The sequence below is a fragment of the Dermacentor andersoni genome, chromosome 1 (assembly GCF_023375885.2).
Source record: "Dermacentor andersoni chromosome 1, qqDerAnde1_hic_scaffold, whole genome shotgun sequence".
NCBI classification, from domain to species: Eukaryota; Metazoa; Arthropoda; class Arachnida; order Ixodida; family Ixodidae; genus Dermacentor; species Dermacentor andersoni.
In genome coordinates, this window is record NC_092814.1 from 117,922,855 (window position 1) to 117,942,453 (window position 19,599).

General features: G+C 45.1%; 1 protein-coding gene and 1 pseudogene across 2 annotated transcripts in view; one reads left to right on the forward strand and one right to left on the reverse strand.

Moving 5' to 3' along the window:
• The window catches only part of LOC126543883 (sulfhydryl oxidase 1-like), a 102,636-nt gene extending 86,188 nt beyond the window's left edge, over window positions 1–16,448 (forward strand). For both annotated transcript variants that reach the window (XM_050191015.3, XM_055061940.2), the window contains exon 11: window positions 16,043–16,448. In XM_050191015.3, coding sequence (XP_050046972.1) covers window positions 16,043–16,149 — 107 coding nt within the window. In that variant the 3' untranslated portion in view covers window positions 16,150–16,448. The remainder of the gene's footprint in view (window positions 1–16,042) is intronic.
• LOC140215441 (uncharacterized) lies at window positions 223–4,278 on the reverse strand (annotated as a pseudogene).
• Window positions 16,449–19,599: the final 3,151 nt, after the last annotated feature.

Below are 19,599 nucleotides of genomic sequence, written 5' to 3' on the forward strand. Positions count from 1 at the left end.
CCTCTAAGGAGCGTTCTGCAGCAAAAATTTTTCAAATCGGCTCGTTAATAGCCGAGATAGAAATATTTCAGTGCCGTGAACCCATGATTTCAGAAGGCGAGCTCCACTGCATATCAAGACACTCTCTCCACTCGCCCGATCTAGCCCCCGCAAGCGAAATTCCTTCCCTGCGTGCTCCCATACCTTGAGGGTCGCGTGGTGCATACGTCACGGATGCGCCCCACCTTCATTTTTTTTTCTTTCTTTCTTTCTTTCTTTGTATTTTTTTTCTTTTTTCCAGCGCTGCGCACTTCCACTGACAGCATTGTGCCCGAGCTGTTGTGATGTCTCGTTTCGCGCAGCACACGATTCTGCATGCTGTGCACAAGGACACATGACTAGCAGTATAATTCAGTGCTACACGAATACTCAGGCTGAACAAGCTAATCGCAGAGCATGATCATGCGCTGGAACATGGTAGAAAATGGCACAATTTCGGTACCTGCGCATATGACTGCACGACCGTGGGAACAAGCAGACGAAGCGGAAGTACATCTCTCTTGCTTTGGTGCGACTAACAAAAGACACGCAGACATTCCGTTTGTATGTTTTATTATTTCTCTTAACTTTAGTTCGTCAATTCAAGCAACAGACCACACAAATAACAGATGTTGCCTTGAATAATTCTCGAAGTCACATGTCACCACTAGCAACGTCACACTGCGGACACGACTACGTAGGCGCAGGGAAACGACTACGTCACCGTTTGGCTTGGAGCGTGGTCGCCACAAGGTAAAGGGAAAATGGCGTTCAGATTGAAATTTCAGACCTTTCCACGGCGCGTAGCAATGTAATTCTTTGCAAGCAAGATCGTAAACGCGCATTGTATGCTCTGCACTTGTCAGCTCAAGATTGCCAGACCTGGTGAGGGGCCCTTTAAGCCACATATGACATTGATGTTGTACGGTTAAAAGAAACCACTCACCTTGCAAAGGCTGGAAGATTATGATGAGTCCGTAGTCGCTCAGAGAAGGCTTGTTTTCTGGTTCTGTGAAAGGGCCGAGGTCTATGAAGCCACTCATTTTTCCTGATGCTTTCACTGCGATATTCTCAGGGAGTTTGTTTGTCAAAAATAAGTCCTCCATGGACATTGCACTCATCCATGTCTTTTTTTTTCTTTTTCTTTTTTTTTGCTATTGTGCTGAAAACACCTTGGCGTTAAAACCAAATGTGCTAAAAAAAATCCTTGCATGTACTTCTCTTAGCATGACATACTTGGTAGTGCCATGATTTGATGCCTTCTAATATGCTCATAGGGCTGTGGGCTCTTCGTTCGCATCAGGATTCATTCCAAAACCCACAGCTTGTCGTAAGCCATGCCATGGCTTGACTTTCTGGATGCGGCTTCAAAGCAGGTTCTTACAGCTAAACACTGTTTTGGTGGCAGTCTACTAATTTTATGTTCGAAAGCTGTGCTGGCCACGAATTCATTCAAAACTCGCAGTTTTTCTGCAGTTTCTTGGGCTTTTACAAGCATTATCTTTGTCCAGAGCAGCTGAACAGATTTCCTGGCAGCTCGCTGCCTGAATTTTGTTTTGGGCTTCTGCTTCTGGCGGCACATCTGATTTACTATAAATTTCCTAGTGTACTTACAACACAAGCACTGTTTTCCTTCAGCTGTAGTTCCAGAGCATGCATGCAAATAGTACACTGCACCAAACTTAGTGCACTGGTCAGATTTAAGGCGTTGATTATCACACCCAGGGCAAGCAACAGTGCATCAGCGTTCTTTAACACTGCGAGGCCATCACTTTTGGTGACCATGAAAAATTAATCAACCTTACGTTGTGGCAGTATATGCAGCACAATGATCTTTCCAGCTGTTCCTGTGTCAGTTTAGAGCACACTGTGAATGCGACGAGCCTAATAACAAGTGCATCTCCTGTTTCCACACGAACGTGCCATCTGAAGCAAAGTGCTCCAGGGTCATTTGATAGCACAATTCTGGTACAAAAAGCTGAAGGCGGTGAAACATTACTGAAGACGTGCAGGAAAGTCTTCAATGCTGGTTGTACGTCAATGCCTTTGTTGAGCTTGCAGTCAAACGTGCTTTCACGTAAAGCCTTGCGCTTCGATAATGGGGCATAGTGGTTGGCGAGATCTTTCTTTTTTTTTTTTCTTTTTTTTTTTTTTCTGAACATGCTTTGTCAGATATTTAGGTGCATCAGGGAATACAGTCGGCACAGCGTCATCAGTAAGCGCTGGCCTTTCGCGTTCAAGCTCAATAACCTCTCCATTGATCACGTGCTTGAAAGTTCTCTGTATGAAGGGTTCATCAAAATGACAAGCACACACTATGCGTGTATTGTCGAGCACTTTGTTGTCTCGTTTGATGTTTCTGGCCCATTCTTGCAAGCGAACAGCATCGGCAGGGGCTCGGAACAGTGACACCTTTTTCCGCTGACGACTTGTACCCACCCTTGCACAACGGCACAGAGCACGTCCTACCCTTACAGGCAGGCACGGTCACTCACATTCGACACAGACCAAAGCTGATGTTCGAAACTTCTTGATCTGACAACACAGCACCAGGAGGTCAAAGCGCACAATCACAGAAGAAGCACACTGCTAACGCATTGACTTTTTGCTAGCAAATCATGTGCATGCCTACCTGAGGAAACTTGTTAGCTAACTGATGTGTTCTCTTGTTGCCAATTTTTGGCTCAGCACAAAGCATTGGTTGTGCCTCTATACAGCCAAGAACTATAGTCAACGTTGAAAAGGCCTGTCAGCATGCTGCATCATGTGTGTGCATGCCTTTTAAGCACAAGCCAAGTAAGGTGCTTTGTATTGAAGCTGCATGGGCATTTAGGCTTAGCACTTATATAGATTCTCGATGACCACTTTAATTTTCTGCTTGAATGACAGCTAGTTGCTGCTTTTTGACATCAAAATGCTTCCACTACCACTATTGCATACCACTAGTCAGTGGTGACTAGGGGTATGTATGTGATGAGGTGCACAAAACTCTGCATGTGAATGCTGTGTGGGTGGCAGCAGCATTGATGCCACAGTATGTCTTGCGTTGCGTTAAAAGGAAGTTTGATGAGATTCATAAAAGTGTTGTACCACCATTACCAGCTGTGAATTTCAAGGTGTGTGATGTGACCGTGTATGAACTGTGAAGGCCATTTTATGTGGTTAACTATTGAGTAGTATGAATTATTTGTGAGACCCACTGTGGTAGCTTAGGGGCTATGGCATTATGTTGCTGAACTAGAAGTCGGTGGTTTGATCCCTACTGCAGCGGTGGCCGCATCTCAATGGGGACAAAATCCAAAAATGCTTGTTTACTTATATTTAGGTGCACGTTAAAGAACCCCAAGTGGTCAGAATTTATCTGGAGGCCTCCACTATGGCGTGCCTCATAATAAAATAATGTTTTTGGATTGTGAAAATCCCAGAAGTTAATAATATTTAATTACGCGATATAAATACTGTGAATTCAAGAGTTCAATCAAATTATCGGTCAATTAGTATTATATTTGAATTTGAAATTAAAATATTCGTGTAATGCTGGTATCCACCCCACACAGAGTGTGCGATAGCTGGCAACTACACTAATGAATCAACAATGGCGATGCTCTGCTTCTAGAGAAACGGTGTTCAGATTAAGAATCTTATGTTGCATGCTCAAGATGGGCCTTTCAGAATTGGTAGCGCAGCAGCTCATACACCTGCATTGTGATGTTATTGCCTGTGAGTATTCTGTAAATGGGCGCCTCAGGAGATTCAGCTGCTAAGTATTGTGCCCTCTTAATAAATGAATGCCATTGGACTTATAACTGCTGCTCGGTGAGCCTTGTGGGGCCAGTAGACACATCTTGACATCAATTTTTCCTCATCAGAAATGCATAAGTGAGAAAGAATACCCATTAATATCTAAGCTAGTCAAAACTACTCCCCTGCTAATGCATGGAAACTTGGACATTGGGCATGCCTTGACTATAACAGATCTGAGTAGTACAACATATTGTCTTCCTTGGTGTTGGGCTGCTTTGCACGATGTTACGGGATCTAATCCCAGGCATGGCGGCTGCATTTTGATGGGGGCGAAAGGTGAAAACACCCGTGGTACTTCGATTTAGGTGCATGTTCACCAACTCAGGTGGTAAAAATTTCCGGAGTTCCCCACTACGATGTGCCTCATAATCAGATCGTGGTTTTGGTACATAAAACCCCATAATTTAATTAAATTTCAATCCTCTGCCTAGCATGTGTCGACATACCACATACCATTTTCTCAAAGCCTCACTACTCTTGGCTCACTTGCAGCTCAGTTGTTGTTGAGTCAGTGCAAGTCAGTGCAAGTATAAAATGGAGTATGCCTGGTGCATGGGTAGTGAAAAGTTTGAAAATAGACTGATGGATAATTGCTAAGGATGGAGTGCAGAAGAGAGCATGAAGCTAAATTTTATTGCTTGCGGTGTCTCAACATCAGTTGTTGCACCTTGTTGAAAGAACTCTACCAAATATCTTAATGTGCCTCAGAATTGCCAGCTGAGAAGAAACTTCCCAACGGTGTGGGGTTTAAGGCTGTTTTCGTCTGGGTGATCAGATAAACTAGAGAAAGGTAGGTAACCATTTACCTATAACAAGCCCAAAGAAGGAGTGCAGCTTCTCCAAAATAGTGCCCTCAACAAGTGCAGTACTTCAAACAGCATATTAAATATCCAGCTTATTTGAACTGTACTGTCATTTTAACTGTATGTACTTGTCACTCCTAGAATATCACTGTAAGTGATGGACGTCGTTTTACACTGCTTTTACTGTCTGTGTTAAGACGTGCATCTAAATGGGTATGCCATTTCTGGCCACCTCAGAATTGTAACAAGCAAAAAACTTGTCAAGGGACTTACAAATGAGAAAATTTGAATCGTATTACTATACTCTAAACGAAAAGCATAAACAAACCCAATTCCAAGGAAACTGCGAGAAGTAAATGGGGTATCGTACCATTGACTCGATCAAAACAAGCCCAAATCTACTCATAATAAGTTGGAACTGGCCACCTGGCTTTTAAACCACTCCTGTCAATTTCGTAGGGTTACATATCATGGCATATTAATTTATAGCAGTTCTGCTACTATTCTAGGGGCCTGTCTCATTTAAGAAACTCAATTTTTTGAGCGTTAGGCACATTTTACAAAATGTGCTTAAGGCTGATACTTATCGACTACTGATGGGAACAGGATTGTTCATATCTGAAGATAAGTGATCAAAGTTGGTGATGTGAAATTGTGATGTGTTGCTGAAAAATTTACGCTGCTAGCTAGGGGAAGCTGCAAAAGGATTATGGTGTTGCTTTTGTTGAAAAAACTGAATGCTGCATATAGCTCTTGCATATAGCTCTGGTCATGAGATTCATTTCATGCTCATTTCTTGTGCATGCTCAGTGCTGCTCCTATGGCAAGCACACAGTTGTCAACTTGTAGGCCATGGTAAACTGAAACACACTACACATTGTTTTTGTTTTCTATGCAGACTCTTCTTCCAGAGCTTACTCTTTACTGTTCAATTAAAGGGACACTAAATGCAAATACTAAGTCGACGTGGACTGTTTCATTACCATTGCAGAAAGCTCGTAGCACTTGTTTTGTGCCAAGAAAGGTTTTAGTTTACAGAAAAATTGCACCTGAAGGGTCCGAATACCTTTATCCCAATTCAAGTCTCCCGCCACCCAACAGGGGAGTGGTGCCGTTGCATATGCCATCACTGCCCTTTGCTGCTGTCGGTGAGTGAAATAACGTGAAAGACGGCATTTACAGTTATTTGCACAAAACTCTAACGTGCGGACATGGCAAAAGCAAGCCAAGACAGAGCGGTGGATTCACCATTGCAGCTGCTTTTGGTTAAGTGATGTGGACCGTTTGGGCGCCCTGAGACATCACATGGATGTCGAATTCTCTGCTACTTGCAGTTTGCATGAATTTTGGGAGCCAGAAAACCAGTGGAGCAGTATGCGATAACAAAACTACTGAAATGCAAAAGCATGGGCAGCGCAAAGAAGAGCGAAAACGAAACCTTTCGGCCGCCTGCGTTGTTGTCAAGGATAATGTCAATGAGTTTTTTTTTTTCTAAGAATGATATGGAACTGAAGAAGTAGCATTTTCTTTCATCTTATAATGCAATACAATGATGTTTTTATAACGAGTGGTTGAGTGCCAGTGACAAGAATTTAAATGAGGAGTGTGTTCGTTATCGGGCAAGTACTTGAATGTCCTGGGGGAGTCTCTGATCATGTCCTGCATTTACCTTAATGTCTCAACTACTAAGACTCTGTCCATGATAATATTGACACCTTAGAGATTTTCGAGCACTGGTCTATCACTTTAATCTTGACTTAATATTTACCTTTATTGTCTCTTTAAGAGAATATGATGTATGTTTCAACTGCCATACTTATAGGGAATATTCTGTGCGCTGAAGGCTCAGTTCACATTTGCTGCATAAATTTGAGATCTGCCACAGCCTGATCAAGTAATTCTGTAACAGGTGTGGCCTACCACCACTGACTGTTTCTTTAACTTTTGAAATATTTGCTCACGTGTTCTCATACAGACCATGCGGTATGCAAAATTTATGCAACCGAAAATTGTTGCGTATATGTGTATTGAAACTGGGATTATGCAAATTTTTCTGTACCAGTCAGTTTCTCCAAATGCTGATGCATTCAAATGTTCAGTGGGCCTTGTGTAACAATATCATTGTTGCAGAATATATTTGCTGAAATGCTGTGATCTTCAGAAGCTACACCAAATTAATGGTTTCGGCCAAACAGGATTGCTGTGCTAAATCTAGCTGATATTTGAATTTTTATGTTTGATAGGTGCAAGTCCTAAGCAAGACTTAATGGGCTCTCTTAAAGCCAAAATTATGGTTAAGCATACTGCTGCTAGGTGTACGAGTATGACAAATGTGCCAAAATGTGAAGATAGTCATAGAACTTTAACCCACCAATCCAGGTTTTTCAGTCTTATACCTAGATATATATGACATCTGGACATTTCAGTAGGAGACACTGTGGCCTGAGGATTAAAATTTCACATGCTATGCTTTTGTTAAGTGGCTTTCAGTGCACACCTTCCATTCATAAACTTACCAGCAAGCCTACTTCTGTGGCATGTCAGTGTTGTCCTTCTCATGCAGTTATCAAGTAATAAAATAATTTCCCCTCCCACGTCCAGTTTCTATCGCTATCCTCTTAAGGATATATCCATTTTCTGCAAATAAAGATATCTGGAAGATATCCGTTTGGTCCACTTGGGATATCTTCTTCTGGGTGTCTCAGTTAGCAGCAAGTTAAGATAAAGCAGGTGGTAAATTAGTAAAATTGTCCAATTCATTTCAAGATTTGCTTGTTTAGTTACCCTTAAATTGTGCTGTATAAGGAGAAAAGGAAAATTGGCATTTATCAGTTGATCCAATGAACTGCTTGTTGAGGCTTCGGGATGGTGAAGTACCTTGTAGCAAACGAAGGTCGACTACCTAATATTTGTAGAAACAGTTATAAAACCTCCCTTCTGGGTTGCAATGCATAAGCCGTCATTAAGCGACATCTAACTCTTCAACTGTTTGACATATGGTGTGGCACTGCAGTAGACCTTTGAAGTTTTCCTAGTCAAGAATAATTTTTTTTTGTGCTTGCTTTGATAGGCTTGGCTGCTCTATGGTACCAGGCCATGATGTATACTTCAGCTTCTTGCTAAGATACATTCAGATGTTTTCCTTTAATCCTTGCTTGTTCTATGCCCTGAGGCTGGGTACATGTGTGTATCTTACAAACTTTTCTTATTCATGTTACCATGTCTGAATTAAGTGTGGGAAGTACCACATTTAATTCATAATCATGCAATGTTTGGCATTTGTGCAGGACATTTTGTCTATATTCAGCAGAATTATATGAGCAGCATGATCCAGGCTGGCTTTTCTCATTTATCTTGTTCCATGAAACTGAAGCCAGTCCACTCCCTTAAGTGGCAGTGCTCATAAAGCTGCCTTATTTCATGTTTAGGACTGACACTAATGAACTTAGCAAATGTACGTAAGACCTTCCATCAATGAACAAAGAAGTGAATCCTGGTGGCAATAGAGAAACTTCGTGTACAGCTGTAGACATTTTATTCCTGGAAGGCCAATGCAGTGTGCAAGTTTCATGAGATGAGCAGTCATAGAAGCATGCTGTCTGGTACTGCAGGTTCACTAACAGAGCAGGCTACATTATTCCTACGGTGTGCCCGAAACCATGTTCTCAGCTTTCTCTATACACCTGTTGTCAGAATGGTTGGACTAATGTGACAAGAAGCATTGGCAGTGTGATGAAGCAGTTTAAAATGCATTAGTTACCCAGTTGTGTATAAAATAGAGGTGCCTGGACCAAGTATCATGTATTTATCTTCGGGAGGAACAAGTGATAGATGATTATGTGTAAAGGCTGGGCTTATTCTGTGCTTTTGGTGTTTGCCCTGCTTATTACTTTGATGACTTGCCTGTTCACACCACCCTTTGACACTGAACTATATGCTTACTTTTGTGTGTTGTCTTATCCTGTGCTTTGTGCTTTAGCATTGTGAAAACGTTTGCTGCTTTGCAAATAGGACTGTCTGCTAAAGAAGGTGCATCATGCTTTTAGTACAGAAACTAGGGCTTTGGCACAAATAACCCTAAGTTATATTCGTGTGTAAACCAGCATAGAAGCGTTAAATTTTGTTTCCCTTCCTGAGGATGGCATCCAAACAACCATGATGCTTGTGGAATCTCAAGACTCATTTGAATGTTATTAAAGAAATTCAAGAGAAGGTATCAGGAATTCTTTTGTGAGGAAAGGCATGGGAACAAATAAGAAAGCCTGTTTTCACAAGCATTCCAACTTTGTTATTATCAGTGAGTGCACATTACAAATCTACCTATATAATTTGTACTAAGGACTTGCACCGATAAGAATGATATTACCATTTTTGCAGGCTCCAGCTATCCACCTCTGAAACTTAAGTTACCTATTGAGACATCGAAACTAACTCAGTGTTGGCTTCAGCCCTCACAGCTGCTAGGACTTGCAGGCTTCCCTTCAATATGCAGCACTTAATTGCGAATGTCATTTTTTCAACGTCATTTTTGTGAAGCAAACACTTTAAAAATTTTACTGGGTTCAGACTTTTTCAATTAGTGAATATTGCATGTGCTGTTAAATTGACATTGAAAGTGTTGGCTAGACTAGGCTGAAACAAAGAAAAGACCTACAGACTGCTTCCCAGGCTCAAAATGAGAAAAGTAAGGGAAAAATGAGGACACTAACACATCCTGCTAATGTAGTCACATTATGCTGTTAGTCATTTGGTTCTGTCTTGTTCAGTTTATGTGGAGGGGGAAGAAGGCCATATTTCAGTATGATAGACTCCTGAATTTAAAAATAACCAACGCAATGGTGCAGTTCCATTTAGGGAGTTATGATTAAGGGATTTCCACTTACTGGGATTCTCCTGTAGCAAAATCTACAGCTTTAACATTTGGGCCTGAGCAAATGCAGCAATTCTTAATTGCCTGATGCTTCCTAGTGCCAAGACTGATCTAGTAAAGATATTGAAATTGACAAGTTGAATAAATGTGACTGTATGGTCGAATACAATTTCTTTATAAAAGAAAGAGGCAGGGGGAGTGAGAAAATAAAATGTGACATCATAAAGAGATCTTTATTATTCTCTTTAGCTTTTAGTTTTCTTTTGCTTTCATCCTTGTGCAGTTCATGGTGAAGTATTTTGTCTGTTCTGACACATTTCGCTGTTATTTTTTGCTTCACTTACTGTTGCTCATAATCTAGATCAATGGATATCAAATTATAGGCATGTGCAAATATTATTGCACATTAGGCGTTGTAGGCTCAACTATCTGAAACTTTGTTACTTATTTAGGTACCTTCAGGTCGAATAGTTTTCTATAGCTTGACTTGTAGTGCAACTGAAAGACTTGTGACCATGCTACCTCTCTTCCTGCGTTTCCACAAGCTGTTGCATTGTGTGTCAAAGTTCCAGCTTCTCCTATCAAGTCTAGTAGAAGACAGTCCCTTTAACATGTCATTTTATGCTTAAGCATGGCAGTTGAATTGTTATTAAACAGCTGTGGTTAGAGAGACTATGGGGTGATGTTAGAATATGTGAGATAAGCTGAGACCTCAGCTCTGCTTATCACCAAGTTGTGATTTGTATTGTCTATCACTTGTGTATTGCAATGTTTCACTGTGGTGTCATTGCTTCATGCAGGGGCATTTATATAGGTGGAACAGGACTTCAAAAACTATTGTTCTGATTTAAATCATGTACTATCATTGAGTCAAGCGCAACTAATTCTGCTATTTGTTCTGTTATTATGTGTAGCAGAAATTGAGCATACGTTAGTTATCTGGGTTTTTAATTTCCTCCATTTCATAAAATTTTGCTAATGATATCTGTCCTATAGCATCACTTCTAGTAATACTCTGGGTGCCCAAGTGTTTAATAGACTACTCATGAATCAGTCAGTTGGTTTGTCAGATGACTTAAAGCTTATACTATACAAATGCCAAAGTAGGCTGTGTCAGAAGAAACATTATGTAATTGAGTTTACAAAATCTTCCTTTTTACTAATTATTTAGAAGGGTAAAGATGCGGAACTTGCGTATTATGAAGAAAAGGGTTATTATGGAATACAGAGCTCCAAGACACAGCGCCATGGAAATCGCAATGCATGCTTGCGTCTCACTTGTTGTAGTGAAGTGTGTAAACGTACTGCAATTTGTTTGCACTGATAGAAGCTTCTGTAGGTAGCAAGCATGTGTGATGAGTATCAAGCACTTGCCTCTGGTGTACCAATTCAAAAGGCTGTTATGATCCTAGCTTATCCACTTATAGATCCTGATGTGAGAACATCATGTTGTTTTAATAGCTGCAGTAGGTGCCTGAAAAAAATAAAAAAATAAGTGACCTGTGTAACTACAGAGGAAGGGTCTAGATATATTTTTATAAGCAATGTAATGAGTGGACATGTTTTATAGGTTTTATTGATGTACATTGGACTTAAAAAGGCCCTGAAGTGTTTCATGAAAATGAAAGGAGTAGCTATGCTTGAAATGTTAGTGAACAATATTTGTTTGGTGTTGAGCCTGATGCATCTGAATGCTGGAGGAAAGTGCCATTCTGCATATTGGGCCTAGCCAGCTTAGTCCTTGGTGTAGCTGTCTACTTTCATGTGGCCATTTTGGGGCTGTTTATGTTCTGTGTGTGTATCTCCTTTCGGAGAATGAAATTGAACCTGCTGTAAATAAGGTGAACTTTAATCTTAATATATGCAGTATATGTACATACTTTTATGGGTGTTCATGTACATAATGTGAGGTTTTCTTTCTCATTGAATGCATGTTTCCAATCTCATTGGCCCTGCATAGAGTTCTGAAATAGTTGGTGTAAAGCTTTGATATCAGATAATTAAGTTAGAATACATTTCTTGAGATCTAATATTAACAGTACTACAAATTGATTTATTCTGTTGTCATTATCATTGAATCAAATCAAGAACTGATTTCTATTGCTTGTGCTGGAAGAGGTTTCTCAACCAAAGAAAGGACAGACTGGCTCAGACTGTTGGTCCAATCCATTAAGAATTCCATTAAATTAATGTTGCTAAAGAAGGCAGCTACTGTGTTTTAGTTGCTTATTTCTTGTAACAGTCAGCATCCCCACCTTTTATTGATGATAATAAAGCAAGAATGTTGCTATCAACCCTTGTAATGTTTTTTACTAGTCATGATATGGCAGTCGTGTAGACTGTAACAACCAAGCATTCCACCTATTATAAACACCTAATGTTTCTGCAGACTTGGTGCATGAAAGACGTGGAAGTGTTTCAGGTAGAAAATGGCAGATAGTTTAGTTTTCTGCACGCTCGACTGCACGACGTGGAAACAAGCAGACGAAATGGAAGTACTGTAATGGGGTGTATTGAACAGTTCAGATGGTAGCTTCTGTTCATAACCGAGAAGGCAGGTGACGCAGAGCAGGAACAGCTGGTTGCCCGAACGGCTCACACTCGTGCTAAGAAGCACTGGCGATCTGGCTGGCCCACTGGTTGCACTGCAGGCATGGAACAGACGATCTGGCTGGCCTTGTTCTTGTGTCCTCTTCTTCTTCATTACAATTACCCCCGGTGCAAAAGCGGAGCTATCCTGGCGACTTACGACGTGGAGACGAGCGGGTCATAGAATTGTTTCAGGCAGCGAACGTGAACAACATCCCGTCCACGGCGGCGCTTGTCGGATGTCAGCATAAGCGGCTCTATGACATAGTTGACCACAGAGGTGCGTTCGACGATGCGGTATGGTCCGTCATACTGCGAGAGAAGTTTTGTTGAAAGTCCAGGCGTGGTAGAAGGCACGGACAACAAGACAAGTGTGCCGGGAGCGAAGTTCGGATTCGTAGCGTCGCCATCATGATTGGCTTTTTGTCGTTGTTGGTCGGTGGAGGTGAACTTTAGGGCTAATTGACGGCATTCCTCGGCGTATCTGGCGGCGGCTGAAACGGGAGCATACTCTGACGTGTCGGGTGTATAAGGCAAAACCGTATTGATGGTATGGGAAGGACCGCGACCGTAGAGAAGAAAGTACGGGGAAAATCATGTAGTACTTTGTGTAGCCGTATTATATGCGTGCGTGACAAATGGGAGGATGATGTCCCAGTTTGTATTCTCCGATGAAACGTACATGGTGAGCATATCGCCAAGGGTGCGATTGGAACGCTCCATAAGCCCGTTAGTTTGAGTATAGTACGCCGTGGTGGTCCGGTGAACTATGCGGCATTGAGCAAGCAGAGCTTCAAACACCTGCGACAAAAACACACGGCCTCTATCACTCAGCAGCTCCCGAGGTGAGCCATGACGAAGAATGAAACGATGGAGCAGAAAGGATGCAACGTCACTGGCGGTCGCTGCAGGTAGAGCAGCGGTTTTAGCATAGCGTGTAAGGTGATCAACTGCGACAATAATCCATCGTTTTCCAGCTGGTGTTAGCGGTAGGGGCCCGTAAAGGTCAATTCCCACATGGTCGAAGGCACGAGAAGGGCACGGACCGTGGGCCGGATGAACCGTGGGCCGGATGAGGCGGAGATTTGCGGCGTTGGCATTGCGGGCACGAGCGGACAAACTTTTGGACAAAAGTAAACATTCCTTGCCCGTAGTAAGGTTGCCGCAGGCGCTCATACGTCTTCAAAACGCCTGCGTGTGCACATTGTCGGTCAGTATGGAAAGACGCGCACATGTCGGAATGCAAAGTCCTAAGGATAACCAGGAGCCACTTGCGACCATCGGGTTGGTAGTTGCGTCGATACAAGAGGTTATCACGGACAGCAAAATGGGCAGCCTGGCGACGCAGGGAAAGGGAGATGGGAGATGCATGCGAGCCAGAGAGGAGATCCAAAAGAGAGGCCACCCAAGGATCCTTGTGCTGTTCTGATGCGAAGGTGTCGATGTCGACCGAGGATACCGCCTCACTGGTGGAGAGGGAGGCCGTGTTGGCTGGCAGCGGAGAGCGGGACAGAGCGTCAGCGTCAGTGTGCTTGCGACCTGAGCGGTAGATGACGTGTATGTCGTATTCTTGAATGCGCAGAGCCCAGCGGGCAAGGCGTCCAGACGGGTCTTTTAAAGAGGATAACTAACAAAGGGCGTGATGGCCAGTAACCACATTGAAAGGCCTGCCGTATAAACAAGGGCGAAACTTCCCGAGTGCGCAAACGATGGCCAGGCATTCTTTTTCTGTGGCGCTGTAATTGCGTTCCGCTTTGGTCGGCGCACGACTGGCGTAAGCAACGACGTACTCGGAGTAGCCTAGCTTCCGCTGCGCAAGGACAGCGCCAAGGCCAATACCACTGGCATCGGTATGCGCTTCAGTTCGGGCGGCGGGGTCGTAGTGTCGCAGTGTAGGCGGAGACATCAGCAGACGGCTTAAGGTCACGAACGCGGTGTCGCATGCAGGAGACCAAGAGGATAGGTCATTGGCGCCACTTAAGAGTTGTGTCAGAGGTGATATAATCGAGGCAAAATTGCGAACAAAGCGTCTGAAGTAAGAACAGAGGCCGATGAAGGCGCGGAGTTCTTGAGTGTCTTAGGTTTAGGAAACTCTGCAACAGCGCGAAGTTTTGATGGGTCGGGGCAAATGCCGCCGTGTGATACGATGTGACCTGGAATAATGAGCTTGCGCGCGGCGAACTGGCACTTTTTCAGGTTCAGTTGCAGGCCTGCGTTGGTCAAGGACGTCAGCACTTGCCTAAGGCGAAGAAGATGCGTGCTCAAATCAGGGGCGAACACACCGATGTCGTCGAGGTAGCATAAACACGTGCTCCATTTTAGGCCGCGCAAGTTATTGTCCATCATTCGTTCAAACGTAGCAGGTGCATCGCGTAGGCCAAATGGCATCACTATAAGTTCGTATAAACCATCTGGAGTAATGAATGCAGTTTTAGGGCGATCAACTGCTGACATCGCGACCTGCCAGTAGCCCGAGCGTAAATCCAACGAAGAGAAGAATTCAGCACCTTGCAAGCTGTCCAGAGCGTCGTCAATGCGCGATAGAGGGTAGACGTCTTTTCGCGTTATCTTATTAAGACGGCGATAATCGACGCAGAACCAAATGGAACCACCTTTTTTTTTTTTTGTGACGAGAACCACCTGTGTTGCCCACGGGCTATTGGAAGGTCGAATGACGCCGCGCTGAAGCCTGTCGTCCATGTGCTCACTGATCACCTGACACTCCTTGGCGGAGACGCGGTACGGGCGCTGCCGCAATGGCGCGTTGGAGTCGGTGTCGATGTGGTGGCTGACGGTTGACGTGCGACCCAGAGTAGGCTGAGCGACATCAAAACAAGAACGGAACTGGGCAAGCAGGTGAAGAAGCTGGGAGTGCTGCTCGGAAGTACGGTCATCGGCAATGAAAGGTGTTAATAAGTCAGGTGACGGCGGAGCAGAAGTGGAAAGTGCACAGAAGTCAGTGAGCTCTGCATACGAAGCATCCGGCACGTCGGTTATAAACATGTCATCAAGAGGCTGAACACGGCCAAGTGCTTCGCCGCAAAGAGCCTTCAGGGTTGTAGGAAGCGGATTGCAGACAACGATGGAGCTGAAACCGGCTGAAATGTCAAGCGTGGCGAAAGGGAGGGGAACGTCATTGCGGGTTATGAAGAGTTCCGAGGGAGTGAAGAGGACAGCGCCTTCAGAGATATATATGTGGTTCATATGTGCAGGCGTTGCCGCACTAAGGATCAAAAATGAAAGAGAAGGAATTACTTGACGAATGTGTGGCGAATATGTAGCGAGTATGTGGTTCACATTCTAATGCAGGTATTTATGCACACACACAAAAGCGCACATTAATTAGACTAAAGGAAGAAAGGGGGTGCGGGAGTCACTTTTCAAGAAAAGTACGACAGCATGTATTTGCACAAAACTCGCCGTGCTTGCTCAGTGGCTATGTATGGTGTTGGGCTGCTGAGCACGAGGTCGCGGGATCGAATCCCGGCCACAGCGGCCGCATTTCGATGGGGGCGAAATGCGCAAAAAGAAACGTGCACTTAGATTTAGGTACACGTTAAAGAACCCCCGGTGGTCGAAATTTCTGGAGTCCACCACAACGGCGTGCCTCATAATCAGAAAGTGGTTTTGGCACGTAAAACCCCATAATTTAATGTATCCGTACAAAATGGAGAAATAAAAAAAAGCACGCTGGGTGAAGTGGTGTCGCACATCAAGACACAGTGAGGAAGGGGATGATATCAGAAACATGGACCAGACGGCTTCTAATATTCTTTGCCTGGACTAGCAATATAAGGGGGGGGGGGGGCAAGAGGGTAGATGAGTGATTCTACGAAAGAAAGGGTGCCGTGGGAAGGAAATACCATGCAATGATTTAAACTTTGTTACGCGGTGTTGATGAAGTTAACCTGTCAGGCTGGTTAGTGATTGCTGCTGCGCGTACTTCTGTCCCTCGCAGGAAACCCCGACGGGCAGGACCATGCGTGGTTGACGGCCCAGAGTGGTGGTACTCGGGCCCGGTGGTCCTCCCTGTTCTTGCTGGCAGCGGTCATTTCTGCATTCTAGCGCTGCGCACTGCCCTTGACTTCAAAGGAACTCCCTTTGCTATGTCATTTTAGCCAGCGAACAAAGGTTTATACGCGCACTGAAGCAAGATACCCACCGATTGATACCCAACGATTCACGCGCGAGGGGCGTGGGTTAGCTGCGGTGTCAGTAGTCAATCAAGCTTACGCAGCACGTCATGCGCGTATATGCAAAACAGAAACTCTAGCGCATGCATGTTATGCTTGTTGCGCATTTTTATACCTGCCTTCGGATGTATTTTCTTGTTATTGAAACAGGGTGGGAATATTTTCTCGCAGCGTCCGAGTGTATTTTTCTCTCTTGTTACGTATTGACCACCGAGCCAGTGCGGTGATCGCGACTTTCTCGTGGATGGGTGTCGTAAAGGTAGGTAGGTCTCCTCTATTTTTGAATTTTTGAATTCTCTAGTCACCACCCGGTCCTGATATTTATTTTCGGACTTATGCAGACGGGTATGCAAGAACCTCGAAAAATGTAGCGATTTAAAGATTACTACATATAGTCAACCATATTGATAGAACAGAAGGAAGTTTAATGCGAGGGAAGGTGGAGATGTCGGACGGAGCATGCCTCTCCCCTAGTATACTATGCATTGTGGCGAACGGATGTGGGAAATCAACCGCGTTGAAAACGGGATCGTCACCATGTTTGTGACACTTGCCGGCCATCCCTAGCTGTATGCCTTTCATAGAGTCCTGCTATCTGTGAAGATAACGGGTAACGTAACCAATTATTACATAGAATGTTGGGGAAGTAAGAAAGCACACACTTCAATGTCGATACGATGCTGTTCACCTTTAAAAAAAATTTCGGGCCGAACCATTCATATGGTGGCGGATTAGCCAGCGAAGCTGTCTATCGCAGACCGAGCAACTATATGGCCGAAGTCCGCGTCCAGAAATATTCTCTTGAATTTGGAACTTGCCCCGGTGAAACTCGAAGGAAGTGGCAACTCAAGCTTCTGCCTCTTGGACGCAGACTACTTGAACGACGTAGCTTGAATCTTACGAGCGGCCTCCAGTGAGCGATTTTCATCGGTAGCTTGCGCGCAACGCCGACAATTTAGACTCTCGCGCCTGCTATCGCTGACGTTCTTCGGAGGCAAAGCCACTGACCGCATTCTCTGCTTTCGCACGCAAGAATGAAACGATGGAGCAGAAATGATGCAACGTCACTGGCGGTCGCTGCAGGTAGAGCAGCGGCTTTAGCATAGCGTGTAAGGTGATCAACTGCGACAATACTCCATCGTTTTCCAGCGGGTGTTAGCGGTAGGGGCCCGTACAGGTCAATTCCCACACGGTCGAAGGCACGAGCAGGGCACGGAAGCGGCTGTAATAAACCGTGGGCCGGATGAGGCGGAGATTTACGGCGTTGGCATTGCAGGCACGAGCGGACAATGAATGAATGAACTATTCCCCTTTTAAGAAAGGGGAGAGGGAGGTCTAAGTACTCCAGTCCCAGCAGGCGTCCATCACCACATTGTGTGGCTAGAAGTCCGTCTACCAGTCGTGGTAGGCCTCCGCTACCTCCTCAGCCCACCTCAGGACTACAAACATTTGGACAAAAGTAAACATTCCTCGCCAGTAGTAAGGTTGCCGCAGGCGCTCATACGTCTTCAAAACGCCTGCGTGTGCACATTGTGGGTCAGTATGGAAAGACGCGCACATGTCGGAACACAAAGTCCTAAAGATAACCAGGAGCCACTTGCGACCATCGGGTTGGTAGTTGCGTCGATACAAGAGGTTATCACGGACAGCAAAATGGGCAGCCTGGCGACGCAGGGAAAGGGAGATGGGAGATGCATGCGAGCCAGAGAGGAGATCCAAAAGAGAGGCCACCCAAGGATCCTTGTGCTGTTCTGATGCGAAGGTGTCGATGTCGACCGAGGATACCGCCTCAGTGGTGGAGAGGGAGGCCGTGTTGGCTGGCAGCGGAGAGCGGGACAGAGCGTCAGCGTCAGTGTGCTTGCGACCTGAGCGGTAGATGACGTGTATGTCGTATTCTTGAATGCGCAGAGACCAGCGGGCAAGGCGTCCAGACGGGTCTTTTAAAGAGGATAACCAACAAAGGGCGTGATGGCCAGTAACCACATTGAAAGGCTTGCCGTATAAACAAGGGCGAAACTTCCCGAGTGCCCAAACGATGGCCAGGCATTCTTTTTCTGTGGCGCTGTAATTGCGTTCCGCTTTGGTCAGGGCACGACTGGCATAAGCAACGACGTACTCGGAGTAGCCTAGCTTCCGCTGCGCAAGGACAGCGCCAAGGCCAATACCACTGGCATCGGTATGCGCTTCAGTTCGGGCGGCGGGGTCGTAGTGTCGCAGTGTAGGCGGAGACGTCAGCAGACGGCGTAAGGTCACGAACGTGGTGTCGCATGCAGGAGACCAAGAGGATAGGTCATTGGCGCCACTTATGAGTTGTGTCAGAGGTGATATAATCGAGGCAAAATTGCGAACAAAGCGTCTGAAGTAAGAACAGAGGCTGATGAAAGCGCGGAGTTCTTGAGTGTCTTAGGTTTAGGAAACTCTGCAACAGCGCGAAGTTTTGATGGGTGGGGGCAAATGCCGCCGTGTGATACGATGTGACCTGGAATCATGAGCTTGCGCGCGGCGAACTGGCACTTTTTCAGGTTCAGTTGCAGGCCTGCGTTGGTCAAGGACGTCAGCACTTGCCTAAGGCGAAGAAGATGCGTGCTCAAATCAGGGGCGAACACACCGATGTCGTCGAGGTAGCATAAACACGTGCTCCATTTTAGGCCGCGCAAGTTATTGTCCATCATTCGTTCAAACGTAGCAGGTGCATCGCGTAGGCCAAATGGCATCACTATAAGTTTGTATAAACCATCTGGAGTAATGGATGCAGTTTTAGGGCGATCAACTGCTGACATCGGGACCTGCCAGTAGCCCGAGCGTAAATCCAACGAAGAGAAGAATTCAGCACCTTGCAAGCTGTCCAGAGCGTCGTCAATGCGCGGTAGAGGGTAGACGTCTTTTCGCGTTATCTTATTAAGACGGCGATAATCGATGCAGAACCGAATAGAACCATCTTTTTTTGTGACGAGAAGCACCGGTGTTGCCCACGGGCTATTGGAAGGTCGAATGACGCCGCGCTGAAACCTGTCGTCCAAGTGCTCACTGATCACCTGACACTCCTTGGCGGAGACGCGGTACGGGCGCTGCCGCAATGGCGCGTTGGAGTCGGTGTCGATGTGGTGGCTGACGGTTGACGTGCGACCCAGAGTAGGCTGAGCGACATCAAAACAAGAACGGAACTGGGCAAGCAGGTGAAGAAGCTGGGAGTGCTGCTCGGAAGTACGGTCATCGGCAATGAAAGGTGTTAATAAGTCAGGTGACGGCGGAGCAGAAGTGGAAAGTGCACAGAAGTCAGTGAGCTCTGCATACGAAGCATCCGGCACGTCGGTTATAAACA